General features: G+C 34.3%; 2 protein-coding genes across 5 annotated transcripts; one reads left to right on the plus strand and one right to left on the minus strand.

Annotated features, from left to right (window-relative positions):
* On the minus strand, window positions 1-12,361 carry LOC123529922 (uncharacterized). Of its 2 annotated transcripts, XM_045310517.2 has the most exons (17): window positions 12,244-12,361; window positions 11,920-12,017; window positions 11,386-11,529; window positions 10,054-10,198; window positions 9,310-9,378; window positions 8,701-8,848; window positions 8,150-8,321; window positions 7,444-7,584; window positions 6,630-6,830; window positions 6,292-6,404; window positions 6,036-6,135; window positions 5,178-5,363; window positions 4,379-4,538; window positions 3,203-3,917; window positions 2,779-3,070; window positions 2,350-2,466; window positions 1,076-1,378 (listed from the first exon to the last, which is right to left on the minus strand). In XM_045310517.2, the coding sequence occupies exons 2-17, from the start codon at window positions 11,971-11,973 to the stop codon at window positions 1,091-1,093; spliced, it is 3,045 nt and encodes a 1,014-aa protein (XP_045166452.2). In that variant the 5' UTR covers window positions 11,974-12,017; window positions 12,244-12,361; the 3' UTR covers window positions 1,076-1,090. The 2 variants fall into 2 exon arrangements, with proteins under 2 accessions (XP_045166453.2, XP_045166452.2); XM_045310518.2 differs by lacking the exon at window positions 12,244-12,361 and having other exon boundaries at window positions 1-1,378; window positions 11,920-12,152.
* On the plus strand, window positions 12,214-27,419 carry LOC123529920 (uncharacterized). 3 transcript variants are annotated; one of them, XM_045310515.2, is made up of 9 exons: window positions 12,214-12,328; window positions 12,800-13,110; window positions 20,468-20,696; window positions 21,110-21,399; window positions 21,611-21,757; window positions 22,824-23,155; window positions 24,093-25,331; window positions 25,575-25,809; window positions 26,190-27,419. In XM_045310515.2, exons 2-9 carry the CDS (start codon window positions 12,922-12,924, stop codon window positions 26,682-26,684), a joined length of 3,156 nt encoding a protein of 1,051 aa, XP_045166450.2. In that variant the 5' UTR covers window positions 12,214-12,328; window positions 12,800-12,921; the 3' UTR covers window positions 26,685-27,419. The 3 variants fall into 3 exon arrangements, with proteins under 3 accessions (XP_045166450.2, XP_053377118.1, XP_045166451.2); XM_053521143.1 differs by lacking the exon at window positions 12,214-12,328 and having other exon boundaries at window positions 12,599-13,110; XM_045310516.2 differs by lacking the exons at window positions 12,214-12,328; window positions 12,800-13,110 and adding an exon at window positions 19,144-19,513.
* Window positions 27,420-27,613: the final 194 nt, after the last annotated feature.

A 27,613-nucleotide genomic window follows, 5' to 3' on the forward strand; every position in this document is an offset into this window, starting at 1 on the left:
TTCTCACATATAAGCATATAGTATAAACATGTCATACCCAGTGGCGTAGCCATTTTTTGTATCTTAAGGTAATAGTTTGAACAGTTATGGTAGAAAGTCAAACCCTGATATCAAATGCCAAATATCAAGGCTCCTGCTAATATCGCTTCAGGGAAGAAGATTTTTTATGTTTAATAGCTGCAAACATATTTTTAACCATAGTTACCCATATGTTATATGTTTAATGAACCGGAACAATATAAAATATTTCATTAATGTAAAGTTTCATCAAAATCCACTCTGTGTGGTTTTGACGGAAATTTCGTTTAAAGAAATTATTGACGAAAAGTGACCATGCCCTCTGTTGGCCATCAGAATAATTTGAACAATATTTGTAAAAAGTCACACATTAAAATTTATGGGAAATTATTTAAAATCGACTGCAGTTTCACACAAGAAGATTTTCAAAGTTCCCCCTACTTAAATATAGGGAAAAATGACCACGCCTCCTGGCGGCCATGTGTTTTTTACGAATCAGCAGTTTCATACAAAAATATTTTTTAAATTCTTACTATTTACATATGGGAAGAAATGACCATGTCCTCTGGAATAATTTGAACAAACTTGGAAGAAGGTTACATAAGGATCTTTTGTGGGTGTATTTTGTTTCAAATCGGACCAGCAGTTTAGGAGATTTCATCTGAAGATTTTTCTATTTCTTGCTCTGGTGGCCATTATGTGCAACCGTGCGGAACAGTTTGAACAATTTTGGTGCCACCCAAGGAAATTCCTGGCCAAGTTTCATAGAATTCCATGCAATGCTTTTGGAGGAGCTGTCGCTAGATAAACTGCTGACGATGGACGGACGGACGAACCAAATAACGCACGCAAGCATGCACGACGGACACAGTGTGATCGTAATAGCTCACCAGGAGTACTTAGTGTTCAGGTGAGCTAAAATGCACAAGTCACAATTCCTTATTATGTAATGCAAGATTTCTTTCTTAATTGCAGCTCTATAGCTGACTGTTCTTTAAGGAGCATATCACTGTATTGAAACAGTACATATATTTAAATGGCGTTCATGCTGCAATCAATTTTTGAGATCGAATTAATTTCGTCGAGAATCACGCAAAAACTCCTCAAAGAACTTGCAAAGAACGTCAGCATTTGGCCTTTTCTCAGGTTCGTACTGCCATGCTGCTTCTATAAGCGATGCAAACGCATTTGGCGGTTTACATGTAATTTTTAGTGACGGTCGAAGCCCTTCCTTTATTGCCTTATCCAGAGGTCCAAACAGCTGGTGTTGGATATAGTCCGCAGCATCCTTCCCATACCACATTTCCCACAGCATGATCCCAACACTGTATATATCGGCCTTATGATCGTAATTTTGCGACTGTAAAGCAGGAAACATTTAAAGTGAACATATACACTACTTTAAATGAACGAATACTGAGAAAGCCAAAATCATACCAACAAACTGTGGCTGTATTACTTACACATGCTTATTAAATTGACCCAGTTATATAGTGTATTGGGCAAACTATAACGCGTACGACAAAATTGCTCGTACTGTTCAATGTGTTACGATACGTTTGTCCGTAGGACACTGGTTTCACCACCTTATTCATTCCTGTTACTGTACTTGGTTTCATGACACTAGGTGAGATTTCTTTTTTGAATAAATGCAACTAAAAAATTTAAGCACCTTGTGTGTCTTTAACTCAACCAGTAAACATAACTGTGGTATGAATGAGTGAGATCCTATACGGAATACCAGAACACGACACATGCTTCATAACAATCCTCGTATGCTTTAGGAGTCCAGATCAAATACTTTTTTAGAAAAAACAAAAAAACTTATAAGCCCTTAGTACATATTTTTCACTAAGTCAAATACGTTTTGAAATGAAATTGTAAGGCGACATCAACGCATATTTATGTATATTTTTGACTAAGTCAAGGGTCATAACGTTGGTCTGTCCGAGTAAAATTTCAAACAAAAACGTAGGTGCATATCTTCACATGCTAAATAATATTCCTATGATGTTTGATTATCCTAGGTCAAACTGTTTTGAGATACTTGTGAAATACACTTTTAGGTCCGTTTTATGCATATATTTGACTGTTAAAGGCCATAACTTTGGTGCAGCTATGTGAAATCCAATATAAACACCAGTAAACAACTTCTAATGCTGAATGAATATCATGTGAAGTTTTATGACTCTGCGTCATAATCTTTTTGAGATATGCATGACACTAATTCGGACGGACGGATGAACAGACGCACGGACAAGGGCAACCCTTAGTGCCCCCAAACATTTTAGTGGCATAAAAAGGAGTAGAAAAACGGACATAAAATCTCACCTGCAAAAGAACCTCAGGAGCCATATAAACGGGGCTACCGACAACACTATATGCAATTTGCTGTCCCTGTTTTGCCAGTCCTACGTCGGTTAACTTGACAACATTATCTTCCGTGACCTATTTGTGTAAATCATATAAGAAAAAGTCTGAATGTAAGTTCATGTTTAGAAGATCGTTGCGTCAAAAACTGCATATAAAAGAAAAGGTATGAAACAATTACACAAATTCAAATAAACCATAGAAAATAAACATTTTCCATAATACATCATATGCACTAATCCATTCAATGAGTTAACAAAAAAAATGGAATGTATTAAAATGTGCAAATTAGTAAGAACGTCGTTGTTTGCTGAATTATTGCCATGTCTATCTCAAAAATGAATTCACAAATCAGTGCATAGCATTGAAATCAAGGAAAAGTTTTATTACCAAAACATTTTCTAATTTAAGGTCCCTATGCACGAATCCTTTTTGATGCAGATACTTAAGGCCAGAGCAAAGCTGAAGGGCAAAGTCTGACATCATCATCATAGATTTCTTTTGTAAATCCCCTGGTATTGGTTTTCCAGGGTTCTCGAATTCCGGACTGATGAACTTCTGTTTTAGTGTGTATTTGCAGACCTCCATAAGCATAATCCATTGCATATCTTTCTTCCGTTTTTCGTCTTTAAACCGGTAGGTGGCGCCATAATACTGGACGACATTTCGATTGTCAAGCTCCCTTAAAATAAAAAGTGCAATATTTATTATGAAAGAAATACTGAACACACGTTTATAGCCCTTTATCACATAGGATACACTTGTAATTAACAAAGAACACACTCTATTTCTAACACACCAAAAATACGTTTACCTCATTGTTCTATCTTCCAGAAGTATATCGGAAATGGTATTCTCTTTGAGTGGATCCCTGTTTACCTTGAGGGCAACAGGGGCTTTTCCTCGTCTATTTGTCTTCAATTCAGCTATATAGACGTCTGCAAAACTCCCGCTTCCAACGGGCGCCTCGCCATGATCCCAAATTATGTCTTCGAGTTGAAAGTCAAATACCATTATGTAATTTACGTAGAATAAGTCAAGCTGACCCAAAAGCATATAACTTGTATGAAGAAGTCTCGGGAATAAATCTTTTAAGTTGTTTTCTGCATCACTCATTTCATCTCTCAACATCTCCATCAGTTCAAGATCAGCTTTTAAAAAGTCCGGTATCATTTTTGCGACTGCATCTATACCTTTCACAAATCGCTTGAAGAAAGTATGCACTTTATCGAGAAGATGTTTACTTTCGACAATATTGTCCAGGACGAGTTTGGTTGCATCTTGCATTTTAGCTATACATTTATTTGGGTCCCTTGACTTGTAATCAGAAAATATTTTCTTTATTAATTTATCTCCTGGTTTCAGAGAGCAAACAGAAGATACTGCGCCACCAAGACCTTTAAAACTTCCTGAGTCTTCGTCAATGCTAGCTTCTTTAGCTTTCCTCCATATCTTATTCGGAGGAGCTTGTTTTTTTATTGATTTGTGAAGATCCTGCACAGTTTTCATATCTCCGTCTAGAAGAGCACCTTAAAAAGATGTGAGAAGAAACATCAATAGATTATTCAAATATATTTTGTCCTTTCATCATAAAGGTTATGCCAACCCTATTGATGTTACTTCCATTAATTTTATATCATTCAGCAAATATAAAAAAGCGTACAAATCAGAAAAACACATTCTTATCAAATATATAAAAAGTAAACATCTACTCGATAAAGTGCATACTTTCTTATAGCACGTTTTATGTTGAATAGCTTAGTAAAATAATCTCAAAATTGGTAATTAACTAAAAATATTATTCAAATGTTATGTTTTGTGACCACGTTTTACATCATATTCTTGAATCTAGAAAAATTAGATATCAAACATTAAATGCTCCAAGCCATAAGCGCATTTCGGCGTCTTACCGATGTTTATATTGACTTAGCATAAATGACTGATAATAAAATTTTATTATATTAAATAAAACATTTGCTTGTAATGTTACCTTCTAGTTTTGCGATTTGGTTCTCCATAAGTTCAAAGTCTCTTTTGCATACACGGATAATTTTATCTTTGATGCCAGTCACTACTTGCTTTTCACGTTCCCAAAAGTTCATTTCTAAGGCAATTTTGTTTGTTATAGCCTCGAGGGCGTCCGCTGCAATCTAATGGAATTGGCCTTGATTAGTGTCGATGATTTAAACATTTAAAGCAACAACAACCTATGAAGCTATGTATTAAGACTTTTTTACATAACAAAATATGATTGAAGTGCTTAAAAGGAGCCTCAGTGCCCGAGTGGTTAAGATCGCTGACTTGCCCCTCACCGATATGGTTCGGTTCGAGCCTCGCTCGGGGCGTTCAGTTTTCATGTGAGGAAGCCATCCAGCTGGGTTACGGAAGTTCACTAGTTATCAGGTGCGCTCGTGATAAATAATGCTTGAAGGGCACCTGGGGTCTTACTCCGCCGTAAAAAGCTGGAAAGCCGTCATATTATTTATAACGTCTAACCCAGCCAAAGAAATATGACTTGAATAGATTTTAAAACTGTTTGAATTATAAATTACTTAAATTACTTAGAATTCTTCTACAGTTCAAGCAGTGATTCATGACCTGTAAATGCCTATTTAAATAAAAGGGTAGATCCATGTCTTGATATGAAAATGTGTCGTCTTAAAAGAGCACCGTTACTAAAGATTCATCCTCATTATGGGACCGTAACCCAAACAAAGGTAAATCTATGTCGAAAATATCTTGTTGTTAGAAAGTTAATTACATTGTATGTTCCTTTTAAGTAACTATACCTTTTTACCACCTTCTCTTGGACATTCATTTGGTTTCCAGTTGAATAACCTCTCTGCCATCTGCCTTGACTGCAATGCTTCTACAACAGTTTTAGCAACTATCTCAGATTCGTGACTAATGTTGGATTTCAGATAATTGATGCTTTCCTTTGAATTCTGTTCCAGCTTTGCTATCTGATTCTTTATCTGCAATACAAACGTATTGATCACTTTTTTGTGTGTACCAGTTGTATTAATGAAGCAACTCTTTTGTTTGTTTTTTTTTTTGTTTTTGTAGGGTTAAACGTCGCACAGACATAATTATAGGTCTTATGGCGAGTTTCCAGCTTTGATGGTGCAGGAAGGCCCCAAGTGCTCTTAAGTGTATTGTTTCATCACGAGCGGGCATCTGGCTAGAACCACCGGCCTTCCGTAAGCCAGCTGGATGGCTTCCTCACATGAAGGATTTAACGGTTCAAGTGAGGCTCGAACCCAAAACGGTGAGGGTCAAGTGATTCAAAGTCTCGGACCTTAACCACTCGGCCACGTAGGTTCATCTAAACAGTAGGTTAAATTTTACTTAATAATTGTTACCTAATCATTATTATCACTTAATTACTTAATTGTTATTAATCATGTGGATCGAAAAGATTTATCACGGCGTCTCGCAATCTGACATTTATAGCGTGAAAACTTATTTAGCATCTTAAGGCAAAATGAAGAAAGCATATTTGCTTTCTTTTTTCTTTACGTTTCATGAGGACATAATATTTTATTTAATCTAGCAGATAACTTCTTTTCAAATTTATAAGTTGTCCGATTTCAATTTTTTTTAAATATAAAAGTTACATTAAGTATATAAACTACAATTTATAAGACCTGTTGTAATTCATCCTTGACTTTTTCCATTGACTTCGCGGCCATCACTTTTGAAACTTTGAGCGAGTATATCATTCGCTTCAGAACAGCTGTAAGCCATCTAAAATGATGCAATATATAATCAAATACAAATCTGGAATATATAAATTTTATATAAAATAAAATATTTTACTTGCAAACAAAACTATGTTAGAAATGCAGTGACTCAAGTTTTAATCAGAATTAAATATTAAAAACAATAAATAAAAAACTATACCTGTAATGTGTATTAAGCCTAGATCTAAGGCTTGTTGGCATCAGTTGTTCAACAAGATCCATTAGTTGTGTGTACTCCTGAGTCATAGTTCCGTAACTGATACCCTTCTTTGCCTAGAAAGAAAACTAAATTTGGCAAAACAATGCTAACACTGCTCAAAGAGTCTGACATACAAATGTGCTCCTTTCATTTATCTTATTCATAAAAGTACTTTCCTTCTAATTTCAGCATGTGCAAATATACATAAAACTCTTAATTAAATTTCCAATGAGATATCGAACGATTACAGATATTTATAAAACATTGCCCGACTTGTACTAAAAGATTCAGTAACTAACCTCCAACATTGACATGTAATGCACTTGAGATCGTTTGAGGTGGGAATAGTATCTCGACAGTTTTTCGAAGGTGTCACGCTTCACTGCCTCTCTGTCCTTCTCCGGAACCATATCCCATCTATTGCAAACAAACATGGTTGACTCAGAATCAAAGCCTTCTTCACCAGCACTGTTAGTTACAAGACGCATGAAATTCTGAAGCTGAAACAAGACAAAATATATAATTTAACGAAATTATTTTAAAAGCAGTTCCTACAGGCTTTTTCTATGGATAGATTTAAAAAATACATATATATCTACTTCAATATTTCCGTATGACCTAAAATTGTGTCGATGCGAGGTTAAATAAAAAAATATACTGTTGTGATAATAATGACCAACTCGAAGACTTAATGTAGACTCAAGCAGTGCTTTTGAATTTAGACAAATAAAGTTCATGTATCACTGCAATCTTTTATATTGAATAGCATTATATTCTCATAAATATTAGACCTATTTTTAAAGTTTTACCTCTGTTTACATCTTTACCCACACATTTAAAAATCAGAATTAAGCCGCAGCACGAGAAAACCAACATAGTGCGTTTGCGACCAGCATGGATCCAGACCAGCCTGCGCGGATTACTAGCAGCCCAAGCAGATCAAAATTAAGTACTTTTTTGCACTTGTAGTTCTGTAGAAACTTTTCAACGTCGTTAATTCTAGTAAACCTGGCGAGTCTTTTAATGTGTCTTAGCAATTAAAAGACAGAGCGTCGATTCAACAATTTCAAGCTGACACTGTCAGTGTGTGAAAAGTACTCTGCTACTACATACCCGTCCTTTTTGAACACCTCCCGCATTGGCGCTATTTATCACATATATGAAGCCGTATGACTTGGACAAGTATTTCTCAGCATACTTGGCCATGTTTCCACCTCCTCCTATACCAGGTGTATCCACTATCACTATGCCTTCCTAAAATATTTTCACAGACTTTATAGATTGTTCATGTTAAATACTGTGAAAAGATGCTCAAAATATTGACAGGAACATACTTGTAAACGCTTCAAATATCCTTGTGTGCTTTCCGAGTTCACAAAATATGTCAGCTGTTAAATTACACACTTACAAGTATAACCTTTATAGTACATAGACTTTTATTCATATATTACAATCTCCAAAGAATTGAATAAGCTTACAGATTTTTTCCATGATCATTTTTAAATGAATAAGGTTTCCCTAAATTGCTGTGTTGAATTCAGATTCAAAGTATTTAAGTTTCTTTCAGGTTAACATACTTTCAGACAATGCTTCAAGGTTTATTGTTTTAGTATGATTCGTAATATACCAGAAAGAAGTGATAGGTTTCCAGTGTACTATCTACAGATATTAAAAATTAATGTAACAATAATTAACACTTCACGGATACAAATAAATAATGTCATGTAATACATCCTAAAGTGTGGTTTATTACTGGTTTGTATATAGTAACCAATCACATTAAAAATATACTCAGTTTGATTTGTAAGTGAAAACCTACTTCTAGCATTGGGAATGGCCAAGTGACTTCAAATCTCTCAAAAGGTGAGTCCCCGTCTTCATCACTCTCAGAGACAGCAGTTTGAAACTTCTGTAATCCGGACTCACAACTGAGGTCAAACATCACAGGGGGCGGTTTTTTGCCTTTCTTGCGATCACCTGTCATAGCAGATCTGTTACAAAAAATAAATCAAATTTATCTTTTAGCTTCGAAGTTATAATTGAAGAAATTTTTCATAATAGCTCCGTGTGATATTTCGTCGACTGTTCATTAAAATCTTCCTTGTATATAGAGTTTGTTCAAAACTTGCAACCTTAAGATCTTAAGAATATTTTGGAGAGGTAGTTCGAAGGGGTTCATTTCACGACATCAATGAAAAATTGAAATATGGAACCCTATAACATTAAACCTTAACAAAAGTATAGCTCTAATTCATATTCTATCTCATAAAATTACAGAGCGTAACTGACATGTTTAAGTCTTACGACAGAGTTTCATATGTTATATTATATGAATGAAACCATAATTTATATTAATACAATCCTCCTAACCTGTAATAACCTATGGCTTCTTTTCTCCCTTGGTAATTAGTTCGTATTTCACATATTGTTGCTGTACATCCAAGCTGACTAGTTGGGAAAAGGTCTGTACCGCCGAGAAGAAGATTAATCAAGCTGCTCTTACCTGACGCTGTCTCTCCTAATAATAAAACCACAGGAGTTTGAATTTTTAAATAAACTACAATTTTACTCAATACTTGTGAAACCAAACTGTATGAGAATTGTCTATGCTATTTCTGATCATTTAAGAAAAGAGACCCGACAATACCTATAGAAATGGTAAACTTTTAAATCCTGCTATTGACATAACTTAAGGAAGATTCTTATTATTGGTTATTGTACATATCCATAACCAGAGAAAATAAAACTATGATGAAAATTACATTCTGATAATGATATAATGCTAGGACATAATATCAATACAGTTTATTATTTATCACCAAAATTTATGAGGTGGTATTCAGTAATTAATTAATTACAAGAACAAAGAAAAAAATACAAAGAAATAAAAAGTAATTATTTCATTTGAAAGCCTTTTTTAAAAGTTAGAATGCATATTGAATTGAGATGTATCTCAGTGATGAGGAAGTCAACTATTACCGGCAACTAGTATTGTACACTCGCTTCTTTTTATTTCATTTTTCCTCGTTTCAAACTCATTTTCAATGCCTGAAAAAGCAAAACAGAAAGTCATATGAAAAGTCATGCATTAACGGTTCGCTTAATAACCTTATAGGTATATCATATACTTTTAGGTAAATGCGTTTTCCTGATTTAAATATCTAGTATTATAAATAAATTAACAAGAGCTGTCTCCATAGGATGACACATGCCCCCGATGGCACTTTGAATGAATAGTTATGGCCGATGTTAGAGTTTAGGACCTTTGACCTATGGAGCTGGGTCTTGCGCGCGACACGTCGTCTTACTGTGGTACACATTCATGCCAAGTTATTTGAAAATCCATCCATCGATGACAAAGATATGGACCGGACACGCCCATCAATGCACTATCCTTTAACGTCTAAGTGTGACCTTGACCTTTGAGCTACGGACCTGGGTCTTGCGCGCGACACGTTGTCTTACTGTGGTACACATTCATGCCAAGTTATTTGAAAATCCATCCATCGATGACAAAGATATGGACCGGACACGAAAATTGCGGACAGACTGACAGACCGACCGACCGACAGACGGTTCAAAAACTATATGCCTCCCTTCGGGGGCATAAAAACTGATTTACATCTAGTATAAATCTGCATATTACAAAAACATCATTTTCAACTTATTTAAAACATATGCTATAACATTTCTAAATTAAACGAACTGATGACAGTCAATCACCTGGGAACACTTGATTTAAATCTTTCTTGTACTTTGGAGGCAGTTCGCTGAAGAGCTTTTGCACAGCGTCGTATTTGGTAAGTAACTTTTGTATGTTGTTATTGTCGTCCTCTATGGCTTTTTTCAAACCTTTACATGGTTCTTTCTGAAATCAGAATTACAGGAGCATTCCACGGCCAACTGCTATATAATGACTCAAGGAGTCCAGTCTTTCTTTTTATGACATAGGTTTCCTCCTGATACAATTGAAACTCGGCATCCCGAATTCCAGGGGATGAAGCGTCTTACTTCGGGATAACCAAAATTAGACTTCAAATGATATTTTGTGCTTGTGTTTTCGGAACGGGACTTGTAAATGTTTTTGAGATAGCTAGAAGTTTTTAGATAAGCGAGTTCGGTATATCGAGTTTCAACTGGATGTTACAAAATCCTGCACGTCTTACAGACTTTAATTGTCGTGATTCAGTATATCTGCGTCTAGTTTATATTGTACAGTAACTAATAATAGAAGAAAAGGTAAGTAGTATGACTATATTACCCAAATGAAGTTGCTTAAACACTGCAAACAGCTATAAAAGGTAAACAAACAAAAATAGTTTATGCTGTATGTTTACTTCTTCAAGTATTTGTTCAGTTTTAATACAAGCAATCCCCTTTACCACAGGAATACAAAACCTGTATGCATATTTAAATAATAATAAGGTTCGTGTAATTGAGAAAACTGCAAGTCTATACTTCCGTCTTGTTTGAAGTAAGCTTAAAATGTTTACATTATCGTATTTACAAGATGTCACACTCTTCGTCTGCTCATAATTTTACAAGTTTAAACTTATGCGGAGTGTTTAACAGCCTTGAATTTAAATAGTGGAAGACAGTTGCCCTGAAACCTACACCAAACACACGATACATATTGCTATTGACATTTAATCAGCAGAAAAGTTTACCATACCATAGAAAACGTTACCATACCCTAGCCAAACCATACATAATGATAAATTGTTTGCGTTTTTAATTTTGTCCTTTCTGATAACGGAACTACAAACAGATACACTCATAGACATTTATAATCTGTCACCTATGATTTCCATATTTCGTTAAGACTACGACGAAAATAAAACAATAAAGTATACCACGCATGGTTGATTTAAGCCATTTTAATGGAAAATACCCTTATGAATATAAAGTATATGGGAACAAAGGTGATCGAGAAAATTTCAGTCGGGTAATTTAAATATTATCCAAGTTATAGCAATTACAACAGTGACCGATTATAAAAGTCTATGAGTGTATATCATAATTCTTATGAATAGAACTGACAGAGGAAAGAATTACCGTTTTTATCTGGCCTATTGATACACCCTTTTCTAGTTCCTGAATGATAATACCGATAGCGTCATCTTTAGTCCTGATACCACGCCCTCTAGCATTTACCCCTAACAGCCTCAGAACTTCCATGGCGGTTCGCACATCTGGAATCTGTATTATAAATGAAATCAAAACATTTTTTTTCAATTTTTTAAAGGCATGACAGCTGTACTATTTGGAGTGAAATGTAAGTATTTCGTACGTACGTAACTTCAGTCACTTTCAATCATAAACGGATTTCAGGTGGTATTGTAAACAGTATTTGAATTAAATGAATGCAATAATTTTGTCGTTTTTAATCTAATTTATATCTTAAACATTTGCCGAGATGTAGCTAAGCCGTCTGCAAAAAATATCTCTCAAATCGAATTTTTCTTGACCGAATATTATACATGTTTCAGATAAAGAAGATGCACCGTAAGAATCAAATCATGTATAACATCTGATGCGTACAATACAGTTTTTATATCTACATATACATACTTCCTACGTCTCTCTTACCTGTAATGCATTCTGTTTACTTTCTATATAGTACTTAGTATCTCGTCCAGCCATTTTCTTTAAATATCCGTTGTCTTCATAAATCTATACATAAAGTCCTGAAATACGCAAAAAATTACCTTTTATAAACAACATTACTTGTAAAAATATTCATATTTATACTAAATAGATCGGTTAAAACTTCGACCAAGCGAGACCGCTTGTTTTTATCGTCATCCGGGTATTCTCAAGCTACACGTAAACGTTTATAGTATAATCTGCTTATACTAATTAATACTATAGTTCTAGCCCTCTTTTAAGAAGAAAGAATAAGGAAGTTCTTACCTTCATTACTGTGATAACATGCAGTTTCTTCCTCATACAATGGCGATATAACGACTTGAACCTTTACTTGAACAACTATCTAAATGTATGTAATATGTAAAGAAATACTGAATTACAAATTGTAATAGTTGTCATTGAAAGAGGCACTATTCGGAACGTGTAAAACTGTTGAAAGGTATCTGTTTAGTTTTATTGATTTTAACATTTAATGCTTCTTTATTTTGAATAAAACAACTTACAGAGCTGCATACCCTGGAACAGTGAATAAATATTCAAACCAGACATATATATTACATACGAACCTTTTCTTAAAAAAAAACACACAAAAAGACTAAATATAATTTTCAACAAATCGTCAATACAAAAATAAATCACGTGCTGATTGTTTTATAATTTAAGAAAAGAAAAGCGCCTTTGCTCTTATTAAAGTGTGCTTCTTCCGTCTTGCTATTGTTAAATCTACCTTTATTTAGGTAAAATGACGCGGTTTATAAAACACATTTATTTAAAAATTTAAGTACACAGACGCTAAAAATGACTTCCGTATATCTAACAGAAGATGAAATACGAGAGATAGAGGATATCTTTACTGCAAGGAGGATATGTGACCGGCACAAAGTTGTGTACGACAATGGAGACAGCCTCGATGAACTTCTAGAAAAATTGACACTTAAGAGTATGACTTTGGAACAGTCAGAGGAGTTTCCGTCCCTAGATGAAATTGACAGTACAGAAGATTTGTTTGGTGCTGTAGAAATTTGTGAAGATCACAATGTTCAATACGACGAACTCGAAGAGACTAATGAGATAAAAGAAAGATTGAAGCTGGAGTACTGGAGAAGGAAGGGAATCTCCGTGAAAAAAGATGTAAGTCATTCAGTGTACTATTTTCGTCTTAAACTGTGATGGTCAAGGATTTCTTTTATGAAAAAAAAAAATAACGTTCATGTAAAACTACATTCATTTGTTTTCACTGTCATAATTAAATCTGTTTAAACGCATATCCCTAAATGCATTCAATTAGATGATAAGTATAGGTTTTGTTAATACCTATCACTTTATTTATAGACATGGAGGTAAATAAAAAAAACGAACAGATCCTGTCTTACAAATTGTAACGTTTTGTTCATCGGTAACAAGCTACTTCGCCAGTAAAGTTCAAGTGAACACCCCTTTGAATAATAAGTGGTTCTGCCCAGATTGAATGATGGATCAGTTCATTTAAGAAATTTAGCAGGCTAAAGGTTGATAGCAATAGTTGGTATTATATCAATGATACATGAATACAGTGTTAAAACACTCTTGTTATATTTCTATAATCTGTTGAAATTCAAGGTGAAGTTTCTCCTATTAATATATCAAATAACATAAAACTTTTAAACCTATTCACTACCCAAAAATTGACAGTGAAGATTGAAATAAAGACGTATCTTTACATAAGGAAAAAGGGTATTTGCTGTTAAGCACACATACAAAATTACATTGATATATTCCTTTGATAGGGTTTCAGCTGAAAGAATGAGAGGTGTATGGTACATAAAATTGCGTGAAAGGACTACCCGTTAACGTTATAATCGTGCCATGCTTTATCTACCAGTCTCGTTAAAAACAATTTATATTTTAGATTGACAATACCTACCAGTTTTACTTTAAGTCAGTACCGTGTTTCTGATACATAAGTTAAAGTAAGTTTCATGAGGCTTTAATTTTTTATGTTAACAACTGTCGAAGTAGATGTTATGCTTAATTGTATGGTTAGAATAACCCTACTTTCATTACTGCACATGAACTTTTTCAATTAGAACCATAAAGAGAGGTAATAAAAAACAATGACTTCAAAATAAACTTCCTATTGCGTTAATCAATATTCAATTCTTTAACAATTATTAGAGAAACGAATTATCGAACACAGGGTGTAACAAAAAATCAGAAGCAATTTTCTGCTCATAACAGAAAATATAGCAGGCACATTACAAACAAAGTAATTATAAGCCTTTTACCCAAATCAAAAAAAAATATACACGCTTAAATACGCATGTTACATCTTTTGCTGTATGCCTTAAGAATGAGCAGTAGATATCTCTTCAGGTGTCCTGGCGGTAGTATCATGAATGTTCCGAATATATGTACGTTTATATATCATTTCATTACTTTGACTTGACAAGTCTGTATTAAAGACATATAACCTCACGCAGATAGATTGAAATACTTTGTTTATATCATGTTAATTACATCAGATTTACCTGCTAGAGATAGTTGCTTGACTTAGCAAACTACGACCTTATTTGTGAAATGTATGCTCTTTAAGGCGCTATAAGTGCCAACAGGAAGCTACTTATAATATGCTTTATAGATATATCTGCATTATTCTGAATATGAGATACTTCATAATAACAAATACCTATTTAAATATGAAGTTAAAAATTTAGTCTATTCAAACAATTGCAAAATAATACGTCGCACCAATTTGTATTTTATTTCTGTAAGTAAATACTTAATATTTGAATAGCATAATCAATTCGCACAAAGGGATTGTCAAAATACACCAGACTTCCTTGTTGATATAATAGTAGGGAATTTTTGACAATTTTCTTAATAATAGAACTATCGGTCCGGTAAAAAGAAAAATACCCAAGCATTGCATGATAAAATTGTATTATTCAAATCCTATTGAACTATTGCGCATACAATTATCCTTTCCTATCATATCAGGTAAATCATTTATGCACGTCAATGACTAAAACAGGGCAGAAAAGAAATCCCATTTTATAATGCAAGTCATTTCTCTCGTAAAAGGTTTAATTAAGACATGAGAGTTGTCAAAAAGAAAAAAGAAACAAAAATAAATGAAACACGTTAATTTATATTTAGCTTTTTAGATTTTAATAGGAAAAGCCCATCAGTTAAATTTTGCTGAGTATGTATGAAAATATATTTTAAACCATATTGCTAGAAAAGAAACATGCTGATTCTTGTATATAATCGTATTAGATACCGAAGTACTGCATTAAAGGTGGTCAGTCACATCTAATCAATATTTCCCCCTTTTGTATAATCTGTTAGATTATCTATTTCAAGAACAAAAGGACCTATTACATAGGGTTAGATTACTATAAGAAGGTATGATTGATTTTTTTCAACGTTTACTTTTTTCTTTTAAACAATGAGTATTTCTTTTTGCCTACGGAACTATATAATAAAACAACATATACTGGGATCCATAAATTATTAATGTATGTTAAATGAAGAAGCTTATTTAAGTGAAACATACTTTGATAAGACTGTGATGGTTTTTGAATTTACACATTCATGATACAAAATGAGCAGAAATGGTAACAACAAAATATCCAATATATTACTGAATTTAAACTAACGTGGATGGTAGCTGGGTTAATAGCAAAATTGATATCTAGAGTTCAAGTACAAACGACAATTAAATGCCTTACGTATGTGTAATCTTTATATCATAGCCTTCATGCATTTTGGTATATTCTGTTTTCACAGTGGTAAATACGTTCTGCACTTTGATTATTGAGTACGATAATTGGTTCAATTGAATTCATGGTATTTTTAATAATCTGATTGTATTTTTTAAACATGAGCAGACGAAAACTTCCTTGTCTGTAGACCAATCATAGACAAGCGTTTAAGGCATAATAGCAACGATCGATAATAGCAAAATCAAATATTTACTCTTGTTATTGCAAAATGTTATTTTGGTACCACGGTTGAAGTCGTAGAATAAAATAATAATGCTAAAATAGAACACGTGAATAGCGTTCTGGAAACTAAACTGAATCCTTGTCCTTTATTGTTTTTGTCTTTTTATTTAACGTGTAATAAACATCTTAATGAAACACGAGGAATTCGCTACATATTTACAATAAAACAAAATTTGAAATACACGTGACCACTACCAACACTTAAACAGGAAATATGTCAGTTTATCCTGTTGATAGCGGCCGCCGAAGTGACCACGACGGATTGGTACCATCATATAGAAGACACAAAGTATTCTAAATTTTCTCGCCGTCGGAATGGTTTAGGCCTCTTGCTAACAAAATTCTTCAAACAATACGATGTGTTTTCTATGTAAGACTGTGTAAACTATGCTATTATGTACAATACTTTTTATATTTGACCAGATTGTCCTTTTTAAACTGATGCTGCTCACATACAGATTTAATATCCAACTTGATTGTATTTTTGTATTTCTCATAAACAAGAAACAGTTTAGTTTAGCACATTCATGGCTTGTTATACTCTAAAAAGGTCTCAACAGTGAAGGTCTTTAACATGACCTAAATTAATTGCAATGCACGGGGGATTCAAACGTATGAAGGCAGACATTGTCCATTCTGCAAAGTAGTATGATCGGAATATCAAATGCTGATGTACTAATAAATCTATGACCACATTAGAAAAGTTGTATTACAGAAAAGTATGAGCGAAGATTTTATTTGAATTTTTACCAAAAATCATGTTTTAGAATTTTAAGTAGGGGAAAGTCGTATACACTTATTAAATGGCTTGCATAACAATAGTTAAAACTGCTGCTAGAGGTTCGTTGTGTTTTATTATATGACATCAGAAATAAATTTTCATATTTTTTCTTCTTGTTTTGAGACCAATGCTTGCAGTAAAAGAAAATGGAGAAAACTGAAGCAAGGAAGAAATCAATCTACATATTTATCAATGTTATATTTTCTCAAAAAACGGTTAAAAAAGAAGTTTCCAAATATCTTTGTATATTGTAATAATGATTTTAATTAATCAGAGAAAATAAAACAATAATATAAACGAGAACTACTTCAAATAAAACAGTTTATACAAAAAGAAACTGTGTTTTTAACATGGAGAAAAGAGAAGAAATATATTCAAATCAAGCTGTTTGTACCCTGCTAAATTTGGTAAATGGACAGGTCTTTCATTTAATTTAAGCATTATCATTTATTATTCGGAGGGGTGTTCATTGAAAGTTTACAGAGATGAATAGCGAACTGAAGACCATGATGAGTCTGCATGTCCGTGCAGACTGACCTGGGTCTGCCTCGTTCGCAAAGGCAAAATAACTTCCATCCAGCTGGTTAAAGTTTAAGGAAAGATGTCTACAACAAAAAAGGGAAGCATTCAAAGTGAGTTAGTTTACGCAAGGAAAAAAACATACGTTAAACAAATAAATACAATACGGGTTAATTTGCCCGAATAGTTCATCCATCATCCAGACCCCTAGCTTTAATATCACTAGACCGATACAATAAACAATTCATGTTTGATGATATCTTTTAATATTAAAATCAGTGTTTATATATGCCCTATAATGTCGTCTGATGAAAACACATCAAAAAGGTTCTTCTTCTGGTGCACTGATAAAACCTTTGAAAAGATCCACTGGGGTCATAGAACGTTGAGTCCAAGCACGTGCCGCCACACAGGACTTAAAAATGATATCACGGTCAGATGTTTTCAGAGTTTCTGATAAAAATATGTTAGAACAAGAGCTGTCGGAGGACAGCAACGCTCGCCTATTCGACAGCCTTGTCAATTGAATGAATACAAATCTAAAAGGGGCATAATTTTGTTAAAATGTGAAACAGGGTTATGCTTATCAGCTCATGTCAGTGGACAAGTGTGTGAAGTTTCAATCCATTCCCATTAGTGGCTACTGAGATACCAGCTTACATATAATCTGCTAAGTTGAAAAAGGGGCATAATTTTGTAAAAATGCAAAGTAGAGTTATTGAACCTTTGCACTACTGCATGTCATATCATGACAGTGAACTGTGAAACAGGGTTATGGAACAGGGTTATGCTTATCAGCTCATGACAGTGGACAAGTGTGTGAAGTTTCAATGAATTCCCAGTAGTGGAAAATGAGATACCAGCTTACATACAAAAACTTAACCAAAAACTGCTGTGATGGAAAAGGGGCATAATTTTGAAAAAATGCAAAGTAGAGTTATGGGACCTGCACGATGCATGTCAGATCATGACATTGAGCAAGTGTGTGAAATTTCAATCCATTCCCGTTAGTGGATAATGAGATACCAGCTTACATACAAAAAATTAACCAAAACTGCTGAGTGGAATAAAGGGGCATAATTTTGAAAAAATGCAAAGTAGAGTTATGTGACCTGCTTAGTGCATGTAAGATCATGACACTGAACAAGTGTGTGAAGTTTTAATCCATTCCCATTAGTGTGTACTGAGATACCAGCTTACATACAAAACCTTAACCAAATGTTTCTAAGTCGAAAAAGGGGCATAATCTTGTAAAAAAGCAAAATAGAGTTATGGAACCTGTGCAGTGTAAGTCAGTTTATCACAGTGAATAAGTGTGTGAAGTTCCAATCCATTCCCACCAGTGGTTACTGAGATACCAGCTTACATACAAAAAATAACCAAATCGGGACGCGGACGCCGACGCCGACCCACGGGCGATCCAATAGCTCTGCTATTCTTTGAATAGTCGAGCTTAAGATGTATAGTGGTTTATGTCAAAGGTGTTATAAAAGGCCATTTTCTTTTTTTGAAAAGAAACGCATAGTGCAAATTTAGCACATTCAGGTATCCCGCAGATAAAAAGAAAGATAGCATTCACGTTACAGTATTTAAAATTTAAATTATTCAACTAAACATTTTAATCAATATTATCCAGGGTTATTACTGTTTGCACAATGTTCAATAAAACAGGAAAAGTTCTTGGAAAAGGTATTTTAGAAATTAAGAATTCATTGAAAGCCTGAAATTAAAACATGCATTATTGTCAAAATGAGAGATCGTACGATAAATAATACTTGAACGTCCTTTCATTATTATTAGGCAATTGCTTTTTGTAATTTGAACTGGCTTTATATGTGGCTTCTTAAATACCACAATGTATATTTTACCTGTTAAGAAAACCGAAAAACAGATTGCACGCCGCAGAAGGGCGACGTGGACAATTGGGAAAAAGTTTATTCTTTAATCTGAAACGACGCGTTGTAGCATAATATTTAAATGTTTTAGGGTTAAGACCATTTCAGATGATATAATTTATAAAGATGAATCTATAGATTGGAGACGGAAGAAAACATTGTAAATTGTAAAAATGACACAAAGTAATACTTTACGATCTAAAGACATTAAAGAACTTGACGATATTGTGGATGCTCTGGATTTGTGTGAACAATTTGGAATTCCTTGTGATGAACTAGGGACACTAGAAGAAATTAAAGATCGATTACGAATGCACTATAGCTTACTTCAGCAAGGGAATATTAAACTTCGGGTTAGAATCAGTAGTACAACAACAGTTGATAATATTGTGGTAGAAAATAATGCTAGCTGTTCAAAAGATTTAACAAATAACTGTTCAAAAGATATAATAATTCATAAGCGTGTAATAGTTAAACAAAAGACTTTGAAAATATGCATAACTTGTTCATGGTCGTAAGTTAGGTGTTATCCTGGTTGATCTACTGGTTAACACTCTCATATTCCAACACGTACTTGTATTTTTTAACAGTTAAATTAATTAAAAGCTTTAAATGTTATAATGAGAGCATATTTATTCAAAGACAAAAACTTACTACTCGCTCATTTGTTGTGCATGTATCACTGCGTATTGAATCTCGGTTTAATATGAAATTAACTTAACTGAATTTTTGCCTGCTATGATAATAATACGTAAGTGGGCATGTATTCACAAAATCGCTCCTTAGAGGTCAATGGTCTTGCGTTAGTATGTTAGTTAGTTATTTAGTGTACAAAGTGTTATTGTAGTTCAAAATTACGTACATCGCTTAAAAACACTTTAAAAACTCTTTCTGTGGCAAAAACAAACAAAAAGAAAATCTGTTCTTGATTTTGAAAAATTTTGTCATAAATCTCGAGGCACAGAATTCGCTATCACAAGGCGACATGTCACTTTCAAGACTTAGATCTTTATCTCAATCACACATAGAGTTTAAAGATCTATAGTCATTTTTCTTGTCATGTCTAACATTTTGTGCTCTCTCCCCGGCATCTTAATGGTGGAAAAGTAAAGTAAATCCCGTACTTGCTTACGTATGTGTTCGGGAAATTTAAATTAGCCAAGAACAAAAAAAAAACTCAGCACAAATGTTCATCATAAGAACACACATGACACAATACCTGTGTCTATATGTTTTAAAGCGGAGGCATTTCTGCTTAGATGACACATTCCTAGTTTTTAATTTGTTTCATTTTTTTGATACCTAAGGTTCAAGATGCCATGCAAAGAACCAGCGATGAGGATGCGAAGAAACGACTGAGGCTTACTCAAATGTTTGAAGAACTGGTACAAATAATTGGTGCAAAAGATGAATCGAAGAGGATTGAATTGGTAAAAGACTTGTTACAAAAAGATAAAACCTCCGGAAATCTTCTTGGCGACTGCGAGTCGAACATAGAAAGTCTGAACGAAAGGGAGTGTGTGATATTAGTCGCAGGTATTTATGAAAATATCTTTATTGAAATATATATGCTCATCGAAGACTGCTTTGGGTTGATGTATAGAAATTTTAGTTAGACAATTTCACAAAAATTGTAATTAGTAAAGGCTCGCACTTCAGCAACATAGAAAAATCGTAAATTATTTCACTTACGTTATTTTCCACCTGTTAAAAAGGTAATGTATTTTACTTTTCTAAATCTCCCCGCCCCCACCCCCTCTCCTCACTAAAATAAAATTTAAAAAATCCAGTTTCATGTTTCCTTTCTTTATGCTTTTATGTATGTACATTACTTAGTATCCTTAAGTACTGGAATTATTTGAAATGTTGCTTTTTCTGTACTTCCTTATTTTTGTGCGAAACACTACTTAGACAACATTTTCTTATGTGGAAGGACATTACAATTTCAGGTGAAACTTCTGCAGGAAAATCTAGCTTTTTAAACTTACTTTTGGGCAGCGAGTTCCTTCCAACACACACATGCAGTTGCACATCGTCCATAACAACACTTAGATATGGAACACAGAAGCAAGCTAGAATTATTTACGGGGGACCTGGATCCAAGGTTGATGTTATTGAAAACTTGGATAAAGAAGGAATGGAGAAACTTTACAGTATAACATTCATGAAAGGAAAAGAGCGAGAAGAAGGACACGATGTCAAGGAAGTTCAAGTCTACTTACCTATTGAATTTCTTAAGGTAAAGTAAAGAGCATTCTTCTGTCTAAACGTTTTGAAACTAAGTCTGAAGTGTCACTTTGAATTAAACAAAAAGCATTTGAAGTTGCATCTTTTGAAAATAGTTAACTACATTGTAGATACAATTTGTACATTGAATTGCACTGTTCTTCTAATTCTATTTGTATGTAACCTATTTACACAACTGTTACACAACTGTATATATATTTCAGTGTGGAATAGTCCTTGCAGATACACCTGGTATAGGGGAGAATGAATTCCTAGAATCATACTTAATGGACTTTATATCAAACAATCAGATTTTAGGATTTGTTTACATCATCTTTTCCGATTCTGCCGGCGGAGTCCAGGAAGACAGAGTAAGTAAACGCATCATATTTGTACAACTCTGGCCTGGTTCCCTGGCTGAATGATTGGTTATTTCAATAAATACTGCTAATATTTGGTTAGTAAATTTCAATTCACTAAAATAGCAAATTATCTATTGATGGCTAAGTAATTCCTATTTTTGGAGCAAAGGGCAATAAAACTGTTAATGTGGACACAACCTGGCAGAGTTTACTAATCTTGCTGTATGAACACTTTACATGGAATCTTCAATGACACATGGGTGCAATTCAATTAAAAACCAGCTTAGATAATGTGATAACCTTGAACTAGAAAACAATGAGCAGAACTAAACAAACAGAATTAGTCGTGGGGGATCCGAGGCTATAGAGTCAGCATATTACAAAAACGTATTTATGAGTAATATGACAGAAATAAAATAAAAAACATTGTAACGGCAGCCGTACAGATAGAATTCATAAATAACACTCTTCCAGCTACTTTTGGTCTAAAAAAACCCTAATAAATAGCTGAGTCAGTCAAAGTCTGTAGAAATAGTATGTTCAACGTACTGCACACTGATAACATTGATGTTGAATAAACTCCCTTGCCGAAACGGCCACCAAATTAGATGGTGCTTTAATAGTGTAGTTTTGAAAGTTACTCCTTAGAATTAAGATTTTGGTTGTTTGGTTGGTTGTTTTGGGTTTAACGCCGTTTTTCAGCAGTATTTCAGGTATGTAACGGCGGGCAGTTAACCTAACCAGTGTTCCTGGATTCTGTACCAGTACAAACCTGTTATTCGCAAGTAACAGCAAAATTCCCCACATAAATCAGAGGTGGAGGACGAATGATTTCAGACACAATACCTTTTATCAAATCCTCACGGAGAACATACGCCTCAACCTGGGCTCGAACTCGCGACCCCGCGATCCGTAGATCTGCGCTTTCCCTATCGAGTTAAGCGGGCAGACAGAAACATTTTGGGCCGGTTAAATAGCTGATCTTGTTTTGTATGCGATTGGATCATTGAAATTATACTTATGTACTTATTGTAAAAGCTGCTTTCAGTTTATATTCTTATAAAATATTTTTCAGCTTCTCCTTTTACTGAAAATGATTATTGAACAGCAAAAGAAGAACAGCAAAGCTTTAAAATTTGATCCAAAGGCAGCTCTGTTTTTAGCAAACCGATTTGATGCTGTACCTGAAGAAAGTCGAGAGAAAGTCAAAAAGCATATACTTGGACAGCTTGGGAAATACTGGCCTGAGTTTGAAGAATCGATGGCAGTTTTCTTTTCAACAAAGAAGGCATTAAGAGATGTTGACGCGCACCCAGATTACATTAATGAAGAATACAAAACATTGCTAACAGGAATTAGCAATCTGTTCTCACTAGCAATGGACAGACGAATCAGATCATCCTACAAGTACGATATTATTGAGTTGCATATGTTAAATTTAGAACAAAAGTTTTGCAAATGAGATAAAAAAAAAAGACCAGAGACAAGAATGCATATAGACTGTAAAAACTAAATTATTCACTAATGCACAACATTTTAAAATTCTTATGCATTTCATACAAAGACACAATTTGTTTAACGTCGCACCGGCACAAATATAGGTCATATGGTGTTTTCCGGCCTTTTAAGGTGGAGGAAGACTCCAAGTGATCTTCTGGGTATTACTTCATCAAGAGCGGGTACCTGGGTATTCCTTGAGCCAGCTTGATGGCTTCATTACATGAATTATTCTGTGGTATCCTTACATGAATAATTCTATGCTCAAAGTGGGGCTTGAAACCACATTGGTGAGGGGCAAGTGATTTGAAGTCAGCGACCTTAACCACTCGCCTACGGAGGCCCCTACAATGATAAAAAATATATATTAGTTTGACGAACCATTTTCAAATCAGTTTCAAATTGGGTAATATTTGTTTTCGTTTCTGATACTTACCATTTTTCGCGCAGCGTGCAACACTTTTTAATTGAATGTATTTATTGTACATTTCTCAACTTGTTATGTTATCAAAATATTATGAATGCTTTTAAAATAAAATGTTTAATTGAAATGTAATGAAACAAAGACACACTCTTCTTGAGATAGGAAATACACATTAAGGCGATCACATACAATACAGGTTGTTAACCAAAGGGAATCACGCCAAAGGTTTTTTTTCTGCAATAAAGATATTGTTGCCTATAAAACGCGCTGTTTACTTATATTTTTCTCTGAGCCTTAGCATGAGCATTCGATAAGATATAAAAATAAGATTTTAGCTGAGCTTTGTTGAAGAATGCATTGATAGCAGTTAGGTTAGAAGTACTGGTACAAAGCTTAAGTGTTATTCAATCTTCAATTTTTCAGATGGATAGAGGCAGTGTTACAGAGAATCAACCACTATTTGAAGACAACTGTAACAAGTTTAGGTATGACACAGAGGGAAAATCAAGACAAATCATTGAGACAGGAATATAAACTACAGAACCTGAAGGAACGATCTAATACGGTCATTAGTGAACTTACAGCGGACATTGCAGAACGCAGTGAACACATTATCGAAGAGGTCCAGCGCTACCTTTCAACCCCACAAGCGAAATTTTTGCTATGTTCGGTTTGGAGAGAAGAAGAAATTCCAAAACTGGAAGATAAGATAACCGACCAGCACCATTGGCATTGGGTGAAACAGCGTATAGATGAGGCTTTCTACGACAGACTTTGTAACGCTATCGAAGAATGGGATGACGAGAATTGTAACGTATCTAGTATTGAGGCGGAAATTGTAGAAAATATCAAATCAAAGCTTGGAGTTCTACAGGAAGAAATTTCAGAAGTTGAGCATGATCTTAGGTCAACTAATACCTCAACTGGATCAACAGAGTCTAGGTCACGTAGACTGACTATGGTGATGTCTCGTTCACCAATGGTAGATGTACCATTGAAACTCGCCCTGAATATGCAACATCGCATCTCAAACAATACAATCGGGAAAATGATGTATCGAAGAGAATCAGAGAAATTTGAGAAAGACCCACACGCTTGGGCAAAGAAAAGAGCAGAAAAACTAATGGAAAAACTTCTAAAGAACACTGCCAAGAATAAATCAAAACAAGGAATGCTGACGCAACTAGTTGAGCAGCTTATGCAACGTCCTAGGGATATTGTGATGAGATTAGAACTACACATTCCTAGCATCATCGACACTAATCTACAACTTCTCAATTCTCTCCAACATTTGGTTCTATCAGAAGGCAGACATGCCATCAAATACGAACAAATGATGGTTCTTATAGAAGGTCTGAAACAATCTTTGATGAATTACGGCGAAGGGTATATTTTTGTCAATGATTTTAAATCAAACGAAATAAAAGTATTACAAGATACACCAACTGGTCAAAGTCTTGCACAGACCTTTAGATTTAGTGAGCTTGTCACCGGAAGATCTACAGCGAAAAGTCAATTTGTGAAAGCAGTTCCGCAGGGTCTGTGGACAGTTATTCGTCCAGGCACACTTCATCGAGACGGAAAAGAGAGACAAGTGTCGATTAAAATGTACATGCCATCCTCCGGTGTCAGTCATACGTTTCAGGAGGTAGCAAAATTGAGGTATGCATCATCATAAATAGTTTGTGTCGTTTTGTTTTAACATGCAAATGAACCCTGCTCCTCATAAGCCAGAAGATCATAATTTAGATGTTTATTATAAATGTAAATCAAAAAAGTACATTATACTATGTTTTGTTTAAAAAAAAAGAAAAAATAATTAATTGCTTGGAAACTAGAAACCAGTAAACCTAATTCAAAATCATTAGTCTTAATTTTTCATTTTCTTTTTTCCACTACGTTTAGATGTCTCCTGCATAAAGATGTATACTTGGCGGAATTTCTTGGTATTCATCACACTGAGGCAGTGACACCTGCGTACATATTCAATGGTCATTTACAACCGCTGCAGAAATTTGTTCTTGACTGCACAAATCCAAGAAGTCATTTTCCGAGGTTGTTCCGGGAGATAGCCGACGGGGTGCACTATCTGCACTCAAAAGGAATGGTGCATATGGAATTAAACAGTTCTACTGTCACGGTCAGTATATGTTCTACTCGATTTTAATAAGCTTTAGATTTAGTTCTCTCTTACTTATTTCTATGTTTTCTATATTTCTATGTAACTATTTCAGATTGAAAAGTCTTTGTAATCTATTCGCCAAATATCCTTACAAATTTATGTTATCTTTTTCGCCGCTTAAGAGAACTTGAGTCATTATTCCACAGTAAAGACTAAATCAAAATCCATAACAAAAAAAGGGTATTGATGTGTTTGGATACCTCAAGATCAAAGATATCTCGAGCGTCACTCAAATGTACCCATTCATGCTTGAATTCTCTGTTAAATAATGATAGATGAAATTATCAACTAGTGTATCTTTCTGAAAATATCATTGCCCTTTGATATGTCATGTACAGGTCACAGAATCTGGAGAAGTACGCATGACAGGGGCTTGTGTTCCTAGACACGCAACGCTACCTCTTGATAAAGAAAATACAGTGTCTGATTTTGTCTACCTTGCACCAGAGGTCTTAAAGAACGAGCTGTACATTACACCAGCTGACGTCTACGGATTTGGTCTTCTTGTATATGAGATTGTGAGTGAAAGGAAGGCGTTTCAAGAGCAGAGAAAAACAACATTCAAGGAGTTCGTAGAAAGGATCAGTCCGGTGACTATGTTACATCTCAATACGCATGCGCAGAACTGGTTATCCGAAAATGCGTTACTGGTAGTCAAACAATGTTTGGAGATCTCTGAAAACAAAAGACCAAATATGAACGTTGTAATAGAAATGTTAGGCAATATTAAAAGTGATTTTAAGCCAGACCTGACAGGCAGAAGAATGACAGAAATGCATACACCTGGAGAGGTATTCAGACGATCCAGAGGGATGGAAAAGAACACGCATTAATGTTAGTAAGCTAGTAGCCGTGTTTAAAATAGACGATATGAAGTTTAACTTCTTGAACACTAAACGAAAAAAGCGTCTCAGACGGTCGACTTATTCATCTATCTTTTGGATTTAGTACAGTAGTGAAACTAATGGTACAAACAGTTGTTGTTACTTTAAAACTTGAACTTTACATTGCATCGTAATTCGTCAATGACTTTTATCTACATTACTGCTTTTGAAAAAAAAACTGGCACACATTTATATGCACATATCTACTATTAACTTATGCATTGCATCACATTCATATAAAGTATCGTGCAATTTATTAAGAGTTATCCATTTAAATCATTTGGGGAAATATATGCTACATGGAAAAATTAACATCTGCACAAGCATTCGTCTAAAACTTTCGTACAAGTGTATGAATGGGAGGTATTCACTTATTAGCACATAAATTAAATGGTACATTATGTAGTACATTATATACATTATGAATGCACATTATAGTTACTGCTATTGATGTTATTCGTTAAATATTTCTGTGTTGTGTATGTGTATGTGCTTGCATGCTAGGGAGCATTTAGAGGTTTCGTGTGCGCGTGCGTGCGCGCGCGTGTGTGTGGAACCTTTCCTTCGGTTCATGACGTAAGAATTGTTTTCTTCAAAGACATACTGCTTTAGTCGCAATATTTCGCACAATATAATACAAATGAATGTATAAATGCTGTAAAATAAACATTGTTGTTCAACAGACTTGTAATCATTTTATTCATTTTTAGAACTGTGCAATACCACATCTATCGCAGAAAGAACCGCCACGTTTTTTTCAAATTAGGGTATGAAACCATCAACCAATATTAATATGTCACAATAATGTCCAGTTTTACCAGGATGAGCATTCTCGCAACGAATTTCTTCAGTGTCGTAAACTTTCTATAAATATATAA

The sequence above is a fragment of the Mercenaria mercenaria genome, chromosome 13, assembly GCF_021730395.1.
Source record: "Mercenaria mercenaria strain notata chromosome 13, MADL_Memer_1, whole genome shotgun sequence".
NCBI lineage: Eukaryota > Metazoa > Mollusca > Bivalvia > Venerida > Veneridae > Mercenaria > Mercenaria mercenaria.